Source organism: Vicugna pacos, chromosome 17 (assembly GCF_048564905.1).
Source record: "Vicugna pacos chromosome 17, VicPac4, whole genome shotgun sequence".
Lineage (NCBI taxonomy): Eukaryota > Metazoa > Chordata > Mammalia > Artiodactyla > Camelidae > Vicugna > Vicugna pacos.
In genome coordinates, this window is record NC_133003.1 from 45434711 (window position 1) to 45459073 (window position 24363).

The window sequence follows — 24363 nt, forward strand, 5'->3', positions numbered from 1 at the left end:
CACTTCTTTATGCATTTGTGTATATTGTTTCCTTTATGTTCTTTTTTCTTTTTGAATTACTTTGTAAAGCAAATAAAAAAGTACCATATACAGTTTATCTTTAAAAACCTACTGAGTAAATGTGGGTTCCCAATGATAATGGAAAAGACTTAAATCACTGAAATGGAAAATCTAAAAAGTTTACTAAAGGACCATGACTTGTCCTTGTTTAATATCCTATTAAAACTCTAACTGCAATCCCTTTTCAATCCTATCTACTGCTTCATGTAAACTCTAAACTCTCAGAGGGCAGCAACAGAGCCTGCTATGTTCACATCTGTTTTCCCGGCACTGAACCAAGATCTGAGGACCACACCAAAATTTTTCAGTTAATAAATGCAGGACCACACTCAGCATCCAGAGTCACTGGGGAAATGCAAATCAAAACTACCATGAGACTCCACTTCACACCCACTAGCACAGTCATCACCAAAACGATGAACAGTTAACAAGCGTTGACAAGGATGCAGGGAAACTGGAACCCCTCATATATCACTGGAAGAAATGTAAAGTAATGCAGTTACTTTAGAAAACAATCTGTCAGTTCTTCAAAAAGCTATATAAAGAATTACCATATGATCCTGCAATTCCACTCCTAGGATTATCCACAAGATAAATGAAGACATATGTCCATAAAAAACTTACACCGGAAAGTTCACAGCAGCATTACTCATAATAGCCAAAAAGTGGAAACAACCCAAATGTCCCTCAAGTGATGAACAGATAAACAAGATGTCATATATCAGTAAAACAGAACTCAGCCATAGAAAGGAAGGTCCAACACACGCTACATCATGGAGAACATCACACTAAGTGAAGGAATCCACTCACAGAAGGCCATATATTATATAATTCCATTTATATGAAATGTTCAGAATAGGTGAACTCGAAGACAGGAAGGAGATTAGTGATTGCCAGAGGCTCCAGGGAGGTGGGAATCGGGAATGACTGCTGACAGTTACAAGGTTTCTTTTGGGGGTGATGAAATGTTCTGGAATTATATAGTGATGATGGTTGTGAAACCTTGAGGCTGTACTAAAAACAAAAAAACACTGAACTGTACACTTTAAAGGGGTGAATTTTATGATATGTCATTTATATCTCAATTTTTTAATAGGAACACAATCATTACCATCTATCAGAAATACACTCTATAGACACAATGTCTTACTTTCTAATCATCTGAATGAAAAAATCAATTCACTGACTTCCAAGCAGCCTAGGAATTGTCAAAACTCTGATCTATAAAAAAAAAGGTTCAACTTGAGGAAGGGAAAAAAGACATCAAAGAGAAATACTTAGAATAAAAGAGAGAATGTGCTTTAGCAGTAAGAGCAGAAGAGTTAGAAGAACAAGATCAGAAGTAATGGAAAGTAGCCATCAACAATCCTTGGTTAGTACTTTCTATTTCCACTATTGTTGCTGGCGGTTGCCTTCAACTCTGTGCATGTATTTCCCAATGAAAATGGAGCTGTTTTCATCAATGTCATCAGTAATAAATGTCTTATTGTTCAATGAATTATTATTATTCTAAGAAGTCATCCTTGACCACTCCCGTCCCTAATCCCAACATTACAGGGGTTACCAAGTTTCACTAGGTCTCCTAAATATACAACCCTCTAATCTCCCCCACCTTTTCTATTCCTGGGTAAAGGCTGCGGCCTCACTCACAAAGGCTGTCTCCTGCCTCCAGTCTTATCCTTTCAGTCCTCTTGCCTCCTCTCTAAGCCATCAACTTCCCACCCAATCATTCATACAACAAATATTTAAGCCCCTACTGAACTTTCTGAAATATCTGTCTTCTGTATCCAACATAATTTATTAAAGCTCTGTTTGCAACAGAAAAAGATTGGAAACAACCTAAATGGTTCTCAATATTGAACTGATTAAGTAAATTGCAGGCAACCCATAAAACGGAAGATTAAGCAGTCATAAGGAAAGAAAAAGAAGGAAAACAAGAGGAAAAAAATAAGACACTTTTAATATATCGATATGGAGGGATCTCGCCAAGATAAAGAGGTAAGTGAAAAAAGCAAGGTGCACCCCAGAAAGCGTGGAATGTTCTCACTTGTGTAAAAAGGACATGTGGGGTGAATATAGATTCACTTTTTATTCTCTCTCTCTCTCTCTCTCTCTCTTTGCTTACATTTGCAGAACACAGCTCTGGGAAGATATTCAAGAAACTCATGCAGTGGTTGGCTGAGGGGAAGGTTATTATGTAAGTGGAAAATTTTCCACTATACACTCTTCTATATCATTTTCTTAAAATTTAAAACCAGGTAGCATACTCTATTCAAAAAAAAAACAAACAATAGAATGAAGTATCAGTCTGATTATACCACATTCCTGCTTAAATTCTTCGGGGAATCACCTTTCAGGGTAAAATAAAACCCCTCACCACCTCTCTCACCCTGGACTCCACCTGCACTTGGTCTCCCTGTGAATAACAGCAGTGTTCAAGGATGGCCTCCTACACAAGGCCTTTCCTGCCTGGGTTTCCCTCCACTGCTGGGTCTCAGGCCCCTCACCTGGGTTCCTCTGATACACACCTTTCTCTATTCTGACAACTGACATACAGTATGTACTTTAATGATGTGTTTTCACCTTCCCTAGATCCCACGCTCCTTGCAGACCAGAAGTAAAGTTTTCACTTCTCTATCCCCAGCTCCCAGCCTGGTGCTTAGTTCATGGCAGACACTCAAAAAGAAAAAGAAAAAAAAAAAAAGAAGGAAGGAAGGAAGGGAGGGAGGAAGAAAGAAAGAAAGAAGGAAAGAAAGAGAAAGAAAGAAAGAAAGAAAGAAAGAAAGAAAGAAAGAAAGAAAGAAAGAAAGAAAGAAAGAAAGAAAGAAAGAAAGAAAAAGAAATTTTACTGACTGAACAAATGATAGCACAAATATGCTGAAAAATTTACCATCTGAATTATTCCTAATAATAATTATAAAAGTTCTGTTTCTTTTATAACACAGTCCCAGACATGGACAGCATGTCTGCTGCATAATGAAGCCTGTTTATCAGACTCTGCTCGAGGACTGAACCAGGTTCCCGCATTATTCTCATTATTCTCCAAGTGTCTGGGACACAAGAGTCCTCCGTCCTTGGAAGAGAAGTCAGAATTTTAAGCAGCTCTGCAAAGAAGGAGAAAAATAGAAGCCTTCAGAAGAAAGCTTTGAGTGTAGTCTTAAAATGATTATTAAAATGATCTAATAAAAGGTTTCAGGTTTCATAAAGGATTTAAAGAAAAAAAAGCTTCCCAGCTGCAGACAAGTAAGTCCTTTTCTGAGAACAGCTGATTGTCTCTCACCCTAAACACAAGGCCCACCAGGAAGCTGTGCCCAGTGTACCTCATGAAGTTTTACAATTATCTCATTTTTCCATCCCACTCTCCCTCAGGGTGGTACCAACGACGCCAATACAATCACAACTTCCACTGTGGACTCCTGGCCTGGTTTTGTTTTTTCGTTTTTTGGGGTTTTTTTTTCCTTCTTCTTTCATTAGCCATCAGAGATAGCCAACCCTAATAAAACAAGTTTTCATTCTGGAGACTATAGGTAAAAATAGCCTGCATGGCTCTGAGTGGGCCGTAACGTCCCAATTTACACTAATAAAGTGACAGAGTCTCTGTCCCTCAAACCTAAGATGTCGTTTGAGTGAAATCCAGAGCATCAGGTCTCTCGCTCCACAGGACCCTCAGCCAAATAAAACGAACCATTTAATCACGTCTTCACTGAAGGTCCAGATTCAAACAATCCATTCCTCCTTGGAAGCAAGCTCGAAGCCCCTCTGCCACGCCACAGCTGCTCTGCGACCACTCAAGCCAAAAGCACAGACAATGTCAAGGTGACTCTACCATCACCAGAACCACACCTGGGCTGCACACTGCAGACAGGGGCAGCGGGCAGCGATAACGTTTGCCCCCTGGCAGCCATTCCCCCTTGTTCTTGTAAGAGCACCTGACATCCCTTTGAAGACCACTCCTTCAGCTCTCTAAGCATATGTGACCCAAGCGGAGCTAAGTGACTCTGCACCCCTCTCCACCCCGGGACTCAGGTCGGGCCAGGTATGGCACTCCTCTCACTGCAGAGACGTATGAGCGCCCACGACCCAGTCAAAGTTCACCTCAGAACTTCTGCCGGAGCCATGAGGAAAGAGAAATCCTCTTTCTCTTCCAGCTCTTTTATCAGTAAGAGAAGGGACAGTACCTGAAACGGAGCCAACAGAAAAAAAGAAGAACCAAGGGCTATCCAAAAAGAGATCTGGAGATGGCGTCTGAGGCCTGGAGCCAGCTGTGTCTGAGGCTGTATCTCCTCCTGAACTTTCCAGCTATGAGAGCCATAAATGTCCCCTCCCCCACTTTTGTATCTCCTTAAGCCAGAAGCCTAAAGGCCCAGAAGAAAGCTGGGTGAATAACAAGAGAGCAAGCTCCCGGGATCAGTCCACACACTGCTGCCTTACCCACCTCTGCAGGGCTGATCTCCCTCACCCCTTCTCACTCCACTGCCTATGGGGACCTAAAGACAGAGATGCAATGGCATTCAAGTTCCTTCATGCCCTGGGATTTATGATTCCATTAAGCCTCGGTTGTCACATCTGTAAAATGGGGTGTCATGTCTCAAAGGATTCTCAGGAGGATGAGATACAACAAAAAGAATATTTCCCAAAGGTTTCTTTAAAAAGGTATCTGATACCCTTTATTCCCATGGCAGTTTCTCAATACTATACCCAGCAGAAAAAAGTAACAGGCCGCTCCAGAAATTGCTACCCAATGTCTAAAGCAATGTAAAGCGCTTGGAGGACACAGAGATTAAAACGAGTCTAAAAAAATGCTTCCCATGTAGAAAGAGGTATCAGACAATTACACAAATAACACTACTTTAAAGAAAAGCTGCAAGTTTCCATCAGATAATGACAAAAAGCTAGGCGAATTTAGAGAACAGAAACACCACTTCTTCCTGGAAGAAACGTGTCATAGAAGAGACGGCATTCAGTCGTGCTTTGACACCTGGGGAAGCATTACCGGATCAAAACATCCTCAGACAGGAAATTGACTGACTTTATCCATACAGACAGAGAAACCAGGTACAATGTTATACCAGGATTCTAAATGCTTTTTCAAATAACTTTAAAAAGATACACAGAGATTAAAATATTTTCCTACCTTGTTATAAAATAATAAAACATGCAGAACATTGCTAGGATTATGTTCTCATTGAGAAGTGCATCTTTTTTAACCAGAGGGAACTTAAGTAAAACTTCAAAATATCTATATTGTTTCCCAGACAATTCTTACCGCCATAACCTTCCAGTGAAACTGTAAATTCCTTGAGGGTAGAGCCCAGTATTTATTTCTTTCTGTCCCTGATCTTGCCAAGGACTTGTTAATAAAAATATTTTTTAAAAAGACCCCTACCTAAAACTTGTTACATAAAAAGTGTGAAAATGTCACCCCCAGGAACCTTAAACTCCTTATACTTCCCAGAACGCACCACATACTTGCACAATGCTTTGTCTGTATCCGTGTTATTCTCCTTCTTGCAACGTCCTTCAATCTGCCTGTCCCCAACTCCTGAAAACGTCTCCTCCAAGGCCGAGCCACATGTGACCTCCCCTCTGAGCACTTTCTGACTTGTCCAGGAAGAATGAATCTTTTCTTCCTCTCTAAGTGCTCTGTACATACTCCTCCTATAGGACAGTCACTACAGAAAAATAATGCTTACGTGTAATTATGATTGTGTGTGCGTGCGTGCGCACGCGCGTGCACGCATTAAGAGAGGCACCTATGAATAAGTCAATGCCTTGAGAGCAGGCATAGGATTTTTTTTTTTCCTGTATGCCCAGGACATAGGACAGAAAACACGGGGGGGGGGGATGCAATACAACATTAATCAAAGTCTCAGTAAATTATTTTTATCAATATCAACAAAATGATTCTTAAGTTTGTATGGAGAGGCAAAAGACACAGAAGAACTGACACAATATTGAGGAGAAAAACAAAGTTGAAGGAAAGACATTATGCAACTTCAAGACTAACTATAAAACTACACTAATCAAGACACTGTGTATTGGTACAAGCACACAAATAGAGTAATAAAAGAGCAAATAACCCAGAAACAGACTTCCATAAATATAATCATATGATCTTTGACAAAGGAGCAAACATAATACGATAGAGCAAAGATAGTCTCTTCAACAAATGCTGGTACAACTGGACGTCCACATGCCAGAGAAAAAAAAAAGAATCTAGACACAGACCACTCTTCAAAAGACAATGTCAAGAGATTGAGGAGACAAGGCACAGACCAGAAGAAAAGATTTGCTGATGATGTCTGATAAAGGAATGTTATCCAAAATAAACAACTCTTAAATCTCAACAAGAAAACAAACAACAAATAAAGAATGGGCCAGAGACCTTACCAGACACCTCATCAAAGAAGAAATACAGGTGGCAAAGATGCTCAGTATGTCAACCACAAAATGGAAATTAAAGTGACAAGATACCATTACACACTTTAGAATGACCAAAATCTGAACCACTGACACCACCAAATGTTGACAAGGGCGTGGAGCAATGGGAACTCTCTTACACTGCTAAGAGGAATGCACAATGGTGCAGCCACTTCAAAAGACAGTTTGGCAGTCTCCTACAAAACGAAGCATACTCTTGCCAAATGATCCAACAATCATGTCCCTTGGTCTGTACCCAAAGAAGTTGAATACTTACGTCCACACACAAAAAACCTGCACACAGATGTCTATAGCAGATTTATTCATAATTGCCAAAACTCAGAAGCAAGCAAGATGCCCCTCAGTAGACAAAGGGATAAATAAACTATGGTACATTCAAACAATGGACTGTTATTCAGTACTAAAAAGAAATGCGGTATCAAGCTATGAAAAGACATGGAGGAACCTTAAATGCAAATTACTAAGGGAAAGAAGCCAATCTGAAATGGCTACATACTATAGGATGCCAACTATTCCAAATGTATGGCAAAAGGAAAAGGTGAAACTTATGGAGACAGTAAAAAGATTAGTGGTTGCTGATGGGGAGGAGGATGAATATAGGCAGAGCAGAGAAGTTTTAAGGAAATGAAAATATTCTGCATGACATTATAATGTTGGATATATGTCATTATACACTCATCCAAATCCATAAAACATTCAACACCAAGAGTGAATCCTAATGCAAATTACAGCTGACTCTTGAATAACACGGGTTTGAAACGCAAGGGTCCACTTACAGGCAGATTTTTTTCAACGGATGCATATTACAGTAGTATATGATCTGCAGTTTGTTGAATCCTAGAATGTGGAACTGCAGATATGGAGGGCCAACTGTAAAGTTATATGTGGATTTTTGATTGCATGGTGAGCCAGTGCCTCTTTTTTTAAAAAAAAAAGGAAAATTAAGGGAAGAAAGGGTTATCACTATGACCATGTATTTCTCCCATGTTAGACTTCCTGAATTTAGAATAAATGGCTAAGTGTCAGAATTAGACCACAGCCATCTGCACATAAATGAAAATATTTGAAACCAAGGAAAACAGAGAGATAAAGAACTGCCTTCTATGAAGTCTTTTGACAAGAAATCTACTTCAAGTTCAAACAAGAAGTGTAAGAATCGTTGAAAGCTTGGGAGCTGTGTTCTCAGCAATTGCTAGTTTACTAATAACTTGGGATGCCACCAAATATTACGGAAACTGAATGCAAGTGAAGATGAGCATAAAATAAATGCACTTATACAACATATAAATGAATGAATGAATGAATGAATGGTGAATGCATATACTGGCCAAAAATGACCCATACAATACCCAGTCTGGACATGAAACGACTATAAAGGGGTGAAAAAATGTTTATTTTATAAATTAATTCAAAAGACACTGGCACCTATATCCCATTCAGGAATCAACAGGATGCTGGAGCATTTAAAATGGAGGACTATTTGGTACTGGCCAGAAGATTCTAGGCAAAATTTTGACACAGACCAGTATACATACAAGTAAGACAGCTACCCTCTTAGTCACAAAGCAGAAAAACAGAGGGCTTTCTCTGCAGGAGGAAGAAGAAATTGATTATCAATTACCATTCAAGTTAGAAATTAAAATCAAGTAAGGCTGACACACATTACAGCTGTAACCAGGGATCCCCACCAGACAAAAGATAAACACTTATAATGCAGGGCATCCTCTGAGGAACAAAAGGAAACATTTTAAAGGCCAATCATTATACAGGATGGGGAAACAACGAGAAGCCCAGCCACCAACCTCCTAACACTCTATACCTGAAACACAAAAGCACGGTCCTGACATCCATCACTCTCACAACCTACTTGGGGAGAGACACCAGCATACACGTTATCTTTAGTAAACGTTATGTGACAGTAAACAGGGACCACTGTGGCAGTATTTGGAAATAGTGAAGGGGAAGGAAGGGAAGGGGCCTCTGGGAGGATGTTACCTCTCACATAAGTCCTGAGAATTGGTCAGAATTAACCCACATGAGAAAAAGTGGGATGGAAAAAGTACAAAAGCGAGTGTACTAGTATACAAGAAGGAACACTTCTTTAGGAGTCAGAAAACCTAAGTTGTTTCCACAACCCTAACAGTGCAAAGTGTCTGTAAGGCAGTAAGAGCTAAGTAATAGTTATCATTACTATTATTATTTATAGATGCTGGCACATAACACACCTAGGCACTGTGCAGGGGATAGATAAATAATAGTGATAAAGTAACTACTAGTTACTTAGTCCTTCCCATGTGCTAAAGTGCTAGGGATAGCAGGATAAGTACAAGTTCTTGCCCCCAGGAAGCAGAGTCTACTGTAAGAGACTACTGGTAAGTATACAACAATGTTAGAGACGCTAAACTCAGGGCCCTGATTCATTCACAGTTAACGAGAGGAACCCAGGATTTAAACCCACATTTACCTAACTTAAAATTCTAAGAACCTAAACGAGAAAATAGTGTGGAAGGAGGAGTAAGTAATAGATAAGAGGTAAGAAAAGGACAGACAACTGTCCTCAAACCAAACTCCCTAATCCTCAGAATTACGCAAAGCCCGGAACTCCAACCGTATTGGAGAGCGAGGTGTGAAGAGGAACTCCTCAAAAACTGAGTCAGCAAGTGCGCGATTTGGCGTGGGATTATAATCTTCACTTGCCTTTCTGCCAACCCTTTGCTTTACCCACCCCAACCCCCACCGTCCTCAGGGAATCGAGAGAGCACCTTGGTGGGCGGGAACCGCTGCTCGCCCGGGCCCGGGCCCGGGGCGTTTGCCTCCCGCGAGTATCGGTGCGCGGCCGCCGAGCTGCCATGGGCCCCGGGCCGCTGGGGAGCGCCGCAACCGCACGAGCCCGCGAGGGACGCGGCGCCCGCCCCGGCCCCGTCCTCTTCGCCCCTCGCCGCCCCGCCCAGCAGCAGGAGCAGCGGCAGCAAGAGGACGAGCCCGAGCCCGAGCCCAAGGCAGCGCCCTCGAGCCGGCCCTAGCGCGGGCGCAGCCATGTTGTCCCGCGAGCCATGTGACCCTACGGGTCACGTGGCCCCGCCCTCCTTAAAGGGGCCAAACTCCAGGCTGACTGAAAAAATGGCCTTCAGAGTTGCCCTCTCTCCGCCTCTCTTCAGGTACGTCTCGTTTAGAGCCCTTCTCCTTGGTTCTTCTGACAGAAAAACACAAGAAAACCCCAAAAGCCATGGCCTTCTGCAGACCACGCGCCCCGCTATTATTTCTCGGTTGAAAAAATTATAATCAAGTTTATTGAGCATTTGCTACGTGCCAGGAAGTATGCTAGGTAAGCACTTCACTTTTTGAAATTTAATCCTCACAAGGATCCTGAATATTGGACTCACAAAACAACTATGTGATCTGCCCAAGGTCACATGGCAAAGAAGTATCAAAAAGAGAGATTTAAACCCAGCCACGCTGGGTCTCTAACACATCCCTTCAAACCCTGAATTTTAAACCATTATGCTGTAATGTAGACAATTCAATAAGCTTACCTTAACAGGAAAATGGAATTTGAACGTGTTGAAGGGTACATCACCAAGGGACACAGAGAAATCCAGACTGTGGGAAATGTGCAGCAGTGTCTCCCAAAGTGTTCTCCCAAACCTCCTGGGAACTTGTTAGAAATGCAGTACTCAAGCAGAATCTCTCCAGACAAAACATAGAAATCTATGCTTTTAACAACTTCTCCAGATGATTCTAAAGCATACTGATGCACACTAACGTTTGAGAACCACTGTTTTGTAGGGCTCAATTTCTTCAGGGGAAAAAAAAAGCAAAACAAAAAAGTAGGGGGGACTTACAGATTAAAAATTGTACAGCCAATTGCAGTGTATATGAACCTTATCTAAATACTGATTCAAACCTACTAATGTCAAATTTTTTAGGGATAATCAGGGAAAAATGGCCACCAAATCAAATTGTGATATTTGATAAAATTAAGAATTACTGTCAATTTTGTTTTTAGTTTTTTAGGAAGTGATAATGGTTTTTGTGGTTAGGTCTTTTAAAAGAATCCCATCCTTTGAGATATATGTATTTATAGATAGGTAGATAGATACTTAGGTAGGTAGATAGATAGATAAAAAAAAAGATAAGCTGTCATAGAGTTGCTTCCCAAAATATGGTGATTAGGGTATGGCTAGAGGTGAAACACAATTGGCCATGAGTTGGTCATTGTTAAAGCTGGTTTATGGGTTGTTGAATGTTTATTGTACTATTCTCGCTACTTGAGTTTATGTTTGAATTTTTTTCAATATAAAGGAAAGTCCTGAGGCGATCATTTTGCAATCCATTCAAATATGGAATCATTATGTTGTACACCTGAAACTAATATATGTCAAGTCTATCTCAATTTTCAAAAAAACAGGTGAAATTTTTTTAAGTCTTTTCCTCCATGTTGACTATTTTACAGTTTGCCAGGCACTTTTACACATTTTCTTATTTGAAATCACAACCACCTGGCAAGAGACCTGCTACTACTGTACCTGTTCTACAAGTGATGAGGCTAAACTGTCAAAGCTTTAGCCAGGGTTTTATGTATTTACTGTGCACAAATATAGATTCTAGGCTTTAGGTCAAAGATAATCTTTGTCAGTCTCTTTGCCAAAGTTCAGTCTCCACCTAGGCTGTGTCTGCTGCCCTTCTGAGACCTGATCTGCTTTGATTCATGGTCCTGCTACACGATTAGGCAATAAACTCCATGAAGGCAAGGATCCTGCATGTTTGTCCCCGACTGTATCGGCAAAATTAGACCAAGAGCTGGCATTTAATAAACACCTAGTGAATATTTATTTAGTTAGTGGAAAAATTAATGGCAGTAATCATGACCTCTTTCTCTTAAAAGGAAACAAATTGTTGAGAAAATAATACAGATTTTAGACTCAGAAAGACTTGTGTTTAAAGCTGGCCACTTACAAGAGGTGTAACCTAGGCAAAAACTTTGCCTTTCTGAGCCACTATTTCTTCATGTGTGAAATGGGCATAATAATAGCACCTTCCTACAGATTTTATGAGGATTAAGTGAGATAAAGATGTAAAAGGCTTAGCATTTCACAGTCCTTCAAAAACAAAAGTTTGCCATTATTAACGATCATCATCACAGATGGAAACTTTGTTGATTCTCCGGGGCATATCGACCTCTCTCAACCCATTAAATAATTTCTTATTGGTCACTAATCAGTGAGGAAGTGGGAAAAGATTGATGAAGAAATCCCTAGGTGAGAAGGCCTGTGCTAGGAACTATTAAAAGCCTGAATCTTCATGAGTTTCTCTCCCACTTCTGCAGTTTTTCTTACAAAGGCCTCCAGCATGTTAGACCCCTAACTTGCTCATCTCATCTGATTAACACAGTGTCATCAATATAACAGAGCGTTATAATACTCTGTGAGGTGTCCAGATAGTTTTGTTCAGCTCTCTTCAAACCGTATTATGATGGAAGGCTGGAGCATTAATGTAGCCCTGGGGCAAAACCAGAAAGTAGGGGTGGGGGGTGGGTAGCAAACTCGTTCTATGAAGGGCCAGATGACAAATATTTTAGACTTTGTGGGACACATGGGATCTCTGTTGCATATTCTTCTCTGATTTTGTCACTGTTATTCTTTTACAAATCTTTAAAAATGTAAAAACCATTCTTAGTTGAAGGGCCTAGGAAAACAGACTGTGGCAGCGGTGAGTAGGATTTGGCTGTTGCTGTAAAGTAATATTTAACCCATTTCGTTTTTTTCTTTAAGGGAAGGTAAATTTATTCAGAGGGATACTCCGTAGACAGTCTCAAAAGGCAAGAGACTACGCATTCCATTTTAATGTGAAAACTTTCTGATTTTTTTTTTCTTGATTGGGATGGGGCCAAATTCATTTGCCAAATCCATGGCAACATATTATGTACCTGAAACCTTGGGAATCTGCTCTGGCAACAACGCCACATCCAGCACAGCAGTTGAGGTGGGGGCTGTATTGGCTGAACTTGGCAATGCCTGTAGTCACTCTTTTTAATTGGCAGACCACCCTTAGCCTCCTAATTGTCAACGCTAAGCAGCACCCTTGTTGGTTACCCATCTATTTCACCGTCTACGCAAGCCTTGTGGGTCAAGGCTCCTTGGCTGCCCCTCCTACCTCGCCTGCTCTCACACTAATTGTAGCCCTCGGCTGCCTGTGGTAAGGGCCGGCAGCTGGCTTCTGTTGCTCCAGGCCCCTGTTATCTCCATTACTATTAGCAAGCTCCAGCTCTAGGACTTCCCCTTCTAGTCAGCCCTGACCTGCACAGGCGAGCCTCTGTTAAACTGCTGAGTGAGGCTGGCACCCCTCTGCTCAGTGCAGTATGATGACCTTGGCTAATAGCACACCCTGTGGGTCCTCCCAGGGAATATAGCCCTCAGTCAGTGGGTGTTCTGTCCTCCCAGAATAAATCCAAACAGCATTGCTACTTCCCTGAACTATTGAGTCCTTTCCTGCACCTGCCTCAGCAACCCATGCATTTCACCTTCATTCAGAGCGATCCTCTGCTCTCTCCTAGCTTTTAAGATCCACTTAGATCTTAGTAGTGTCTGCCCCTTTCCTTGGCGTCCTTGCCAAGGTATGAAATCCCAAGTCCAGCGTCAATACATTATTACCTATCCATTTTTCTATTTCGGGCCCTTAACCAAATATCCACACAGTTCAGGTCCTGGGTTACTCCCCTGGCTCTTGTTAGTATGTGCTAGTTAATTCCTTTTAAAAACAGCTTTATTGAGATATAGTTCACACGCCATACAATTTACCCTTTTAATGTATGTAATCCAGTGGTTTTTCATATACTTACATTATTGTACAACCATCACCACTATCTAATTTTGGAACATTTTTATCCCCCGCCTCCAAAGAAACTCCAAACCTCATTAACAGTTGCTCTTCATTCCCCTACCCGCTCAACACAGCCCTAGATAACACCCTATTTGCCTTCTGTCTCTGTAGACTTAGCCTATTCTGGGCATTTCTTATAAATGAAATCATAAAATATATGACTTTTTATGCCTGCTTCTTTCACTTGGAATAATAGTTCTAAGATTCATCCATGTTGTAACATGAACCCACACACTTCTTTCCTTTTTATGGCCCAAATACCAAATTTTATTTATCCACTCATCAGTTGATGGACATTTGGATTGTTTCCACTTTTTAGCTATTATGAGTAATGCTGCTATGAACAGCATATGAATATCTGTATACAAGTTTTGTGTGGACATATGTTTCTTTTCTCTTGGGTATATCCTAGAAGTGGGATTGTTTGGTCACATGGTAACTCTATGTCTAACCTTTTGAGAGAGCTGCCAAATTGTTTCCAAACTGACTCTACCAGTTTACACTCCCATCAACAATGCCTGAAGGATCCTAATTTCTCCACCATGCTAGTTAATTCTTGTGTCTCCTTTAGAGTAAAATCTCTCTTCTCCTTTATGAGGCCACCTCTGCTGGCTCTGGGGGCTCTGGGAAAGTCTGCAGAGTCGCATTTCTCAGGGGCCTCCACCTAGATGTCCCTACCACATGTTTTAGGTCCCAGGTTTTTCCAATCTGACCCCTGACTTTAGCATAGAAATCTCTGCCTGGACTGAGCATCCAAACATCTCTGGAGCTCTGGGTTCTAATACTTACATCATCATCCTGCCCCTCAGCTGGATCTTGCTTGGCGACCAGAGAGGCTCTCTGGCTCTCACACGTAGCTTTTAACTGTTTGTTAACTGTCCTACTTTCTCAGTGTTTCTCTGTAGGGGATCAATGCCACTTGGTAATAACTAGTCAATCCTATGATCCTTGGACATTCTTCTACATCATTCAAATACCCAAAATAGGCACACTGGCACAGACATTCTTTTCCACGTGGACATGTCATCAGCTCACTACCAGTAAAATTTTTAGCAGTTGGGCTGCCACTTTGTGCCAGGGACTATCCGTACCCCACACACCACTCAAGATGGGGGTCCTCTCAGAAGAATGGAGCTGGAAGAATTAGGCTCCCTGACTCCAGACTCTACTACAAAGCTTCAGTAATCAAAACAATATGGTACTGGCAGAAAAACAGATACAAACCTCAAAAAAGCAAACAACCTGATTAAAAAATGGGCAAAAGACCTGAAGAGACATTTTCCCAAAGAAGACATGCAGATAACCAACAGGCACATGAAAAGCTACTCAACATTGTTAATCATTAGAGAAATGCAAATTAAAATTATATTGATTTATTACCTTACACTTGTCAGAATGGCTATCATCAAAAATTGATAAAGAAGATGTGATCTATATATACACAATTGAATACTACTCAGCCAGAAAAAGAGTGAAATTTTGCCATTTGCAACAACATGGATGGACTTGGAGGAAATTACGCTAAGTGAGATAAGTCAGACAGAGAAAGACAAATACTGTATGCTATCACTTATATGTGGAATCTAAAAAACTAAAGCAAACTAGTGAATATAACTAAAAGGAAATAGACTCACAGATACAGAAAAGAAACTAACGGTTACCAGTGGTGAGAGGGAATGAGAGGGGCAAACTGGAGAAGGCTATTAAGAGGTACAAACTATTACGTATAAAATAAATAAGCTACAAGCATATATTGTACAACACAGGGGATATTTTATATTAATATAATATGTTTTATATTAACAACACAGCCAATATTTTATAATAACTACAAATGAGTATTATAACCTTTAAAAATTGTGAATCACTATATTGTACACTATAACATATATAAGATTGTACATCAACTCTATCTTGATTGAAAAAAAAAAGATGGGGATCCTCATTACCAGCCAGGCAGTGGGTAACCCATCTTATCACCTGCTTTGTCGGACCACCTCCAGTAGCAACTGTGTCAGTGTGGTTCCTCCCAAACACAGATGTCAAGATGTAACTAAAAATGCAAGACACTTATTGGTAATAACACTTATGAAAACTAAAGGGGTGACGGAATACGAAGGAATAGGCCTTGAAGCCTCCAGTCTGTAACACTGATCTGACACCTGTGAAAGGAAGGAGGCAGAGAGGTGCATTGCGCAGGAAAGCCTCTCGGTCTAGTGCTTGTGATGATTAACTTCCTGTGTCAACTTGACTCGGCCACGAAATGCCCAGATATCTAGTTAAACATTATTTCTGGGTTTGTCTGTGAGGGTGTTTCTGGAAAAGACTAGCATTTGAATTGGCAGACGGCCATCTCCATGGTGGATGGGCATCACTCTGAAAGTTAGGATCTAGAAGAGAACCAGGACTGTGATTTCTAATGTTATTCCTTCCTCTCTCTTCCCAAAGGCGCATAAAGCATCTTTTACTTGCTCTGAACTTCATTTGGTGCATTCTAGATTCTCCTCCTCTTTCTCTCCAATCACCACTGTCCAGGAACGTCGGGAGGATAAATGGATGGTAAGTTTGGAGAAGGGAAATTACAGGTTGTACTGGAGTTGTCCATCAAGAGCTTTTCTTGCCCCCAGCATTACTAAGAGGAAAATGCCCCTCCCAGCACAGGTAGGAAGGAGTACCACTAGCGGCGTAGCTTATGAGAGCCGTCATTTACAAACTGTCCCCAGCAGCAAAATCAGCAGCATTTGGGAACTCGTAAGGAGTGTAACTTCTTGGGCCCCAGCCCAAGACCTCCTGAGTCTGGGTATGGGCCCACCAACCTTTGCTTTAACTGTTTTTTTGCCTGAATGCCTGATTACAGCTGGTTGGACCAGGGATGACAGTGTGCTCTACAAGTGCAGCGAAACCGTAGGCTCCCCCTGGACACTGAAGGGTGAGAAGGAGAAGCTGGGACAACCAGGCTTCCTTTCGGTGACAGCTGAACAGGAAACAGTGACACTTTGAGTGGCAGCAGCACGGTGGAAGCTGGATGAGGCTGTGCCCCAGTGTTGAGGCCACGAAGGGTCAGGAGCATGCTGGTGTCCATGGCCTCAACACTAGTGCCCAACATCATCCAGCTGTGAAGGAGGGAGAGCAGTAACATCAATCTATTCGAACAGGAAAAAAGGAAATCAAACAAGCAAAATGATAATTTCTCTCTGTATGAATGTTTCTTGTTGGCCACAGCGCAGACTAGCAAAATTAAAAAGCCTCAGTGAACAGGCTTTCCAATCTGGTGATCACATCACCCAATGATGGAAACGAACACCTAACGAAGGTGCCCCATGGCAAAATGTTTCCACCTCTTTGAATCTCTCAGTTTTACTCTCTACTGTACAGAGGAACGTGTCCTATTAAAAAAAACACTTTGGAACGCTCATTTTAGATATTACATAAGTTGATATTTATAATAATCATAAAAACTAGTCATTCTTGAGCAATTCCCATCTACTAAGCAATGGTCCAAGTATTTCACATGTTTTATGCAATGTCAGTTCCACAAGGGCAAGACTTTTTCAGCTGTTTCCTTCTCTGCTATCTCCCCTCAGTGCCTGGAAATTGTGTTTGGCATCTAGTCGGTATGCAGCGAATATTTGTTGAATGAATTAAAGTGGGTCGTACTGGATGGAGGTGCTGTTATATCCGTCTCTCAGGCCCTCCTGGCTGTAAAGATGGAAAGCCAAAATGAAGGAGAAGAATGATTCCCAACTTTCTCAAAACAAAGAGCTCAATTGTAAAGGGGAAACATATATATGTATCTACGATATAAACATATATTTATATTTCAGATGCTCATACAATAGAAGTTTTACTTTTAGCATCTGCTTATTTGGAACATGAAATGTCAAGAGGCTGCTGTGAAGGCAGTACATTAGCAAAGGAAACTGCATGTGCGGTCACATCAGCTCCTGTGTATGTTTGAAAGGTTCAGATGTGTATTATCACTTCGGGCATCAGCCGATGCTTAACACTGGAATGAACTCCTAATCTCTGTTATCACCGATTCCTCAGGGGTCTGTGACCCAAAGCTTGGAGGTCACTAACGGAGTAATGTCTCTCTGGGAAGACATACCAAACATAGTAGAGAGCATCCTGGCATCAGACTCAAAGCTTGACTTTGGGTCCCGGCATGTATTTAGGAGACTAGCTCACTTCAGCAGCACATGTACTGAAAATAGGAGACTTTTGGTTTAGTTATTAAGCTTCTGTGAGCCTGGAGTCTCCTACCTTGCCTACTTCCTAAATATATTTTATTGAGAACAAATATGAAGGTGTAAGAAGGGAAATAAACACTAGTTGGTGTTATTATACTGTCACTTTAATTTTGAGACATATTTCCATTTCACTGTTGTTTCTGAATTCTAGATGTATCTTATGAGCTATGGATACTTATAATGTGGTAAGGCTTCCTTCCCCCTCCCCACCCCCCAAAAAAAAGCTGTTTTCAAAGCAAGGGTCTAGATTTCAGTAAATGGTCTTGGAATAAAGGAAATGTGGCTTTGCATATTCCTCTAAGTGACTAATTATATGTGAATTCATTTTCTCTTCTTGCTCCTATCTCTTAAAATTTGCAACTGTAGTCTCCAAAAGAGAATGTTGCCTTGTGCTACAAGACTCTGGTAGACAGAATAATAGCTCCAAAGATGTCTACATCCTGATCTCAGTGTCTGAAAATATGTGGCAAAAGGAGTTTTGCAGATGTGATTAAGTTAAGGTCCTTAAGATGAGGCAGTTATGCTGAATTATCAGGATGGGCCCAATCTAATCACATAGGTCCTAAAACCTGGAGGACTCCTCCTGGCTGTGGTCCAAGGGTGACGCTGACCAAGGAAGAATGGTCAGAGAGAGACAACATAATTGATTTTTCATGATGGAGAAAGGAGCCACAAGCCAAGGAATGTGGGCAGTCACTTAAAGATGGAAAAAGCAAGGAAATAGATCCTCATCTAGAACCCACAGAAAGGAAGAAAAGTACCTTGATTTTAGGTCAGTGAGCCCCCTGTTGGTCTTCTGACCTATGGAAATATGAAATAATAAATCTGTGCTGTTTAAGCCAGTAAGTTTGTGATCATTTATTACAGGAGCCATAGGAAACTAACACAAATCTGTATTTCAGTTCCAGCATGATCACTGGAGGCAGGCTGGAATTAACATGCAGAAGGGCAGCAGCTGCACAGGGCATCCTTTGGTGGGTCAGGCCACGTGCTTTGGCTGGGACACAACTAGACCGTGATGGCTTTGAGCTCCAGAGGGGGAATTTGCCCTTCAAACTTCACACTCACTGCTCTCCCTTGTCACTAGGTAAGTGTTGAGAGTGGTTTTGCATTGGGTAGGGGCAGGAATTGGAGGTTGATGATAACCATTTAGGATTCAGGAGTGGACAGTCTGAGCTCAGATGCTAGCTATTTAGGGGAATTCAGAGAAAGGCCAACCACCCAGCTCCTGGAGATCTTGGGGGCCTCTGCAACCAGGGAAGTCTCAGACCTCCCTGTGAGAGACAGGAAGCCAAAGTTCCCAGCTAGTTCCTGGCCAGGCAACCCAGAATTCCTGGAGTCATTCCCAGTTCCCTACTTACAGGTGTGACGCCTGTGTGCCTATAAAGCATAGTGTGCGGCCGCTGATGCTCTTAGTTCAGCCGCCATCAGAATTACCCCAAGGGCTGGTTAAAACATGGTTTGCTGGGCCCCACTCCCTGAATTTCTGATTCCGCAGATCTGTCTGGGTGCAGCACAAGAATTTGCATCTCCATCAATTTCCCAGGTACTGCTGATGCTGCTGGTCTGAGGACCAGAGTTTGAGAAGCATGGAAATTTAATGGGTAAGAGATTAGGACTCAGGCAGCCCATGCTGCTTACCAGTTGAATGGTCTTGGGCAACTTACTTAAACTTTGAAATTCCTTTATCAAATAGGGTTAATAAAATGCACCCTTTAGGACTGCGGTGAGGATTAAATAGAATGATCTATATAAAGCAGTTAGCACGTAGTAAGACCTCAATACATGGGTTCTATTAAGTTGTGTTTTATCTCATCATCATCATCATTATTATTACAACTAATGACAAGTTACTAAGTGTAACATACAAAACCCAGAGGCACATCCATAGATAAGCCAATGGCAGACAATAAATGTCATCTCAGGAACTGTCCTCCTACAACTGTCAAAACTTTCTCAGAGTCTCCCACCCACGGAATAGCATTTAACTTTGTAAGTCAAGAGGACTCCCAGAGGAAAGAGTCTGAATAAAATGCTTCACCCACAAAACAGAATAAAGAGGAAGCAGAAAGTTTTTAAATTTTTTGAGAAAACTTATCTAACAATAGAAAGAGGAAGCTCATTTGGGTGTGAGGCAATGGCTATAGAAATGAATAAAAGTAAACCAGGCCAGGAGCAAATTAATTTGAGAATAATTTCAGAGAAAGAAAAGGAACTGTGCCATGCTCACTCCTCTGGGAAATCTGACCAAAAAAGGTAAGGATTTGGAGGGTTTTTTTTTTTCCCATCTCCCATTTCTAGGATAATCGATACTATTTTCATGTGAAAATAAAAAAAAGTCATGATGGATTGACTGCATTGTCGTTGCTCTTTAAGGAATGTTTTCTCTGGGTCACAGCAATAGAAAAACAGGTTAGGTCTTTGGGAACCCAGGACATTCTTGTGATTTCACCATGGAAGTATCTCTTTCCTGCTGGAACTTGGCCATATTGATGGACAGGCCAATAGCTCAGTGGACTAAAACCTCAAACAAATAAATAGTGGGTTTAATTTATTATAATGTATATAATAAAATATATATGATTAAAAATTGCTATAATAAAAAAGTAAGTAGCATTAGGATTTTAATCTTGGCTTCTATTTAAAAAGTGATAATAAAGAGGTGGTAAAGAGACTGGGTAGAAAAGTTTGCTAGATTAATTTAGTAGTTTCAGTCCCAGAGATCTGAGCTCCAGACTGGAATCAGGAAGCATGGTTCCTCCGCCCCACATAGCCTCTGTTTGTCTGGGTGAACTGGAAGGACCATTGAATGTTTAGATGTCTGTTCCTTCACCAGCAAAAGGAAGGATTGAGTAGATCACTTGTTTCTAAAATTTCCACCAGCAGGTATCTTTTCATACAATTTACTTTTCAACTAAAGGACTTCACAGTGTAAATAGCTTTGTATAACCAGCAATTGAATTAAATGCCTTTGTGTGCAAGGCGTAAAGTTGTGTAAATAATAATAATAATGAAAGACTGTACTGTTAACTAATAATCTCTCATTTGTTGAGTGCTTACTGTGTGCTGAGCACTTAGATGCATTATCTCATTTCATGCCTTCAATACTGCAGTGAGGGAAGTTCTTTCATGATACCAGTTGGACTGATGAGGAGACCAAGGCTCCGAGAGTTTAGGTAAGTAACTTATCTAAAAAGAGGCCAGTAGAGTGTCTTGCCCGAAGTCATGAGCTGGTGAGTGGAATGCTGGGATTGGAAAGTGGGTCCTGGACCTCTGTAATGTGATTACAGCACCTGCCATTTAGCACTTGGTGAACTGCCTCACACGGTGGTGGTAGCATATTGCATGGCTACGAATGTCTTGGGATTAGACTAGGAAATTATCTGGACTTCAGGAAGTTCTAGGTATAGGCCACCCTCAACTTCACTCCTGGCATCTCATCTTCTACTGAGCGTCTCTTCTGTGTTCCCCTCTGTTCCCTCATCACTTTGATTTGCACAGGGCTCATCCAACCACTGTGACCTTGAAAATTTAGTCCTCACAGTCATTTACCCTAGTCTCCTCTGTTTCTTTATTTAAATTTAAAGAACATCAGTTTTGGTAAAGTTGCAGGATACAAAATTAATATACAGAAATCTGTTGCATTTCTATACACTAACAACAAACTGTCAGAAAGAAAAATTAAGAAAACAAACACATTTATAATTGTATCAAAAAGAAGAAAATACTGAAGAATGAATCTAACTAAGGAGGTAAAAGGCCTGACTTGGAAAACTGTAAGACATTGATGAAAGAAATTGAAGTCAGCACAAATAGAGGAAGGGTATATCATGTTCATGTAATGCAAGGATTATCATTGTTAAAATGACCATGCTCTCCAAGGCAATTGACAGATTCAGTGCAATCCCTACCAAAATACCAATGGCGTTCTTCACAAAACTAGAACAAATAATTCTAAAATTTCTGTGGAACCACAGAAAAACCTGAATGGCCAAAACAATCTTGAGAAAGAAGAACAAAGCTGGAGGGATCATGCTTCCTGATTTTAAACAATACCATAAAGCTATGGTAATCAAAACCGTCTAGTACAAACACAAAAACAGATACATAGATCAATGGAACAGATTAGAGAGCCCAGAAATGAGTGCACACTTATATTGGCAATTAATCTAAGACAAAGGAGGCAAGAATATACAATGGGGAAAAGACAGTCTCTTCAATAAATGGTGTTGGGAAAATTGGACAGCTCCATGAAAAAGAAGCAAACTGAACTACTCTCTCACACCGTTTACAAGAAAAAAATCAAAATGGATTAAAGGCTTAAATGTAAGACTTGAAATCATAAAACTTTTAGAAGAAAACATAAGCAGTATACTCTCTGATATAAGTTTAGTAATATATTTTTGGATATCTCTCTTCAGTCAAAGAAAACAAAAGCAGAAATAAATGAGACTACATCAAAAAAAGCTTTTTCTCAGTGAAGGAAACAATCAATAAAATGAAAAGTCAGCCTACTAAATGGGAGAAGATATTTGCAATGATATATTTGATGAGGATTGAATATCCAAAATATACAAAGAACTCATCCAACTCAACATCAAAAATACAAACAACTTGATTTTAAAAAGGGAAGAGGTTCTAAATAGACCTTTTTCCAAACAAGACATTCAGACAGACGGCCAACAGACACATGAAAAATCACCAATCATAAGGAAAATGCAGATTAAAAAAACATGAGATATCACCTCACACCTGTCAGAATGTCTATTAAAATGAGAACAAATAATAAGTGTTAGCAAAGATGTGAAGAAAAGGGAACCCATGTGCACTGTTGGTGGGAATGTAAATAGTGCAGCCAGTATGGAAAACAGTATGGAAGTTCCTCAAAAAATTAAAAATAGAACTATCCTATGATCCAGCAATTCCACCTTGGGTATTTATCTAAAGAAAATGAAAACATAAATTCAAAAAGACATACTCACCCCTATGTTCACTGCAGCATTATTTACAGTAGCCAAGATATGGAAGCAGCCTAAGTGTCCTTCAATAGGTGAATGGATAAAGAAGATGTGGAAAACAATGGAATATTACTTAGCCATAAAAAATGAATTCTTGCCATTTGCAACCACATGGATGGACCTAGAGGGTATTGTGCTAAGTGAAATGTCAGACAGAGAAAGACAAATACTGTATAATTTCACTTATATGTAGGATCTAAAAAATCAAAACAAATGAGCAAACATAATAAAACAGAGGGTCATAGATTGATAGTGCAAGTGGTTGCCAGAGGGGAGGGACTAGAGAGAGGATATAGGGGAAGGAGATTAAGAGGAACAAACTTCCAGTTGCAAAATAAATGAGTCACAGGTATGAAATGTAGACTGTGGGGAGTATAGTCAATAATTATTTAATATCTTTATATGGTGACTGATCATACCTAGACTTATCAGGGTGATCATTTTGAAATGAATAGAGATATAAAATCACTATGCTATGTACCAGGGACTAACATAGTATTGTAGGCCAATTATACTTCAAAACCAAACAAACCAAGTAACTAACTCATTGAAAGAGAGATCAGATGTGTGGTTACCAGAGCTGGCTGGAGAGGGAATTGGATGAAGGCAGACACAGGGTACAAACTTCCACTTATAAGATAAGTAAGTATTAGGGATGTCATGTACCACATGATAACTATAATTAACTCTCCTGTATGTTGCATTTGAAAGTTGCTAAGAGAGTAAACTCTAAGAATTCTCATTACAAGGAAAGAAATGTATTTCTATTTCTTTAATTTTGTACCTATGTGAGATGATGGCTATTCACAAAATGAATTGTGGTCATCATTTCTTGATGTATGTATAAAGTCAAATCATTATGTTGTGCACTTAAAACTTAGTGCTGTGTGTCGATTATATCTCAATAAAACTGGAAGAAGAAAAAAGAAAATAGAACTAAGCTAAACGTACAAGTAAGTAGATGAGAAAGTAAGTAAGTAAGTAAAATAAAAGAGCAGCAATTGTGTCAGGTCACCCTTTCCCATGTGGTGGTGCTGCAGTCTGTGGATCTTGGGCCCCGAGGAGTACCCTGAGTGGCTCATCGCAGCGAAGTTGTGGGTGGGCCAGTGTCCTACAATAATCAGCAATACTGCCACTTACATGATTGTCATATCTGACACTTTTCCCCAGGTTTATCTCACTTGATCATTATAGCAACAACCCCCTAACTTAGACACTATATCGACCCTTTTTCAGGTAAGTAATTTACCTAAGTTAGTAAGTGGCAGGTCCCAGGATGCAAATCCAGCAATTTTTTCTTATAACAACATTATTGAGAAATAATTCATATAGCATAAAGTTCACTCACTTAAAATGTACAATTCTCCGGGTTTTTTTTTTTTTGCATAATCCCAGAGATTTACAATCATCATCACCACCAGTTCTGGAACATTTTCGCCATCTCAGCAAGAAATCCCACACCCTTTAGCAATCACCCCATTTCCTCCCAACGCTTCTGTTCCCTACCAGCCCTAGGGGAAAAGTGACCTACTTTCTGTCTCTATAGATTTGTCCATTCTGGACATTTCATATAAATAGAATCATATAATACGTAGCCCTTTGTGATTTAGCATGTTTTCAAGGTTCATTCATGTTATTGCATGTGTCAGTAATTCACTTGTTTGTATGGCTAAATCATATTCCATTGTATGGATAATCACATCTTGTTGATCTAG

General features: G+C 40.4%; 1 protein-coding gene across 2 annotated transcripts in view; it reads right to left on the reverse strand.

Moving 5' to 3' along the window:
- The window catches only part of SUMF1 (sulfatase modifying factor 1), a 77534-nt gene extending 67971 nt beyond the window's left edge, over nucleotides 1–9563 (reverse strand). The window contains exon 1 of one of the 2 annotated variants that reach the window (XM_006196511.4): nucleotides 9264–9563. In XM_006196511.4, the coding sequence (XP_006196573.2) occupies nucleotides 9264–9539 (276 nt within the window). In that variant the 5' untranslated portion in view covers nucleotides 9540–9563. The remainder of the gene's footprint in view (nucleotides 1–9263) is intronic. The other variant, XM_072941749.1, reaches the window with a different exon arrangement.
- Between the last annotated feature and the right edge of the window lie 14800 nt (nucleotides 9564–24363).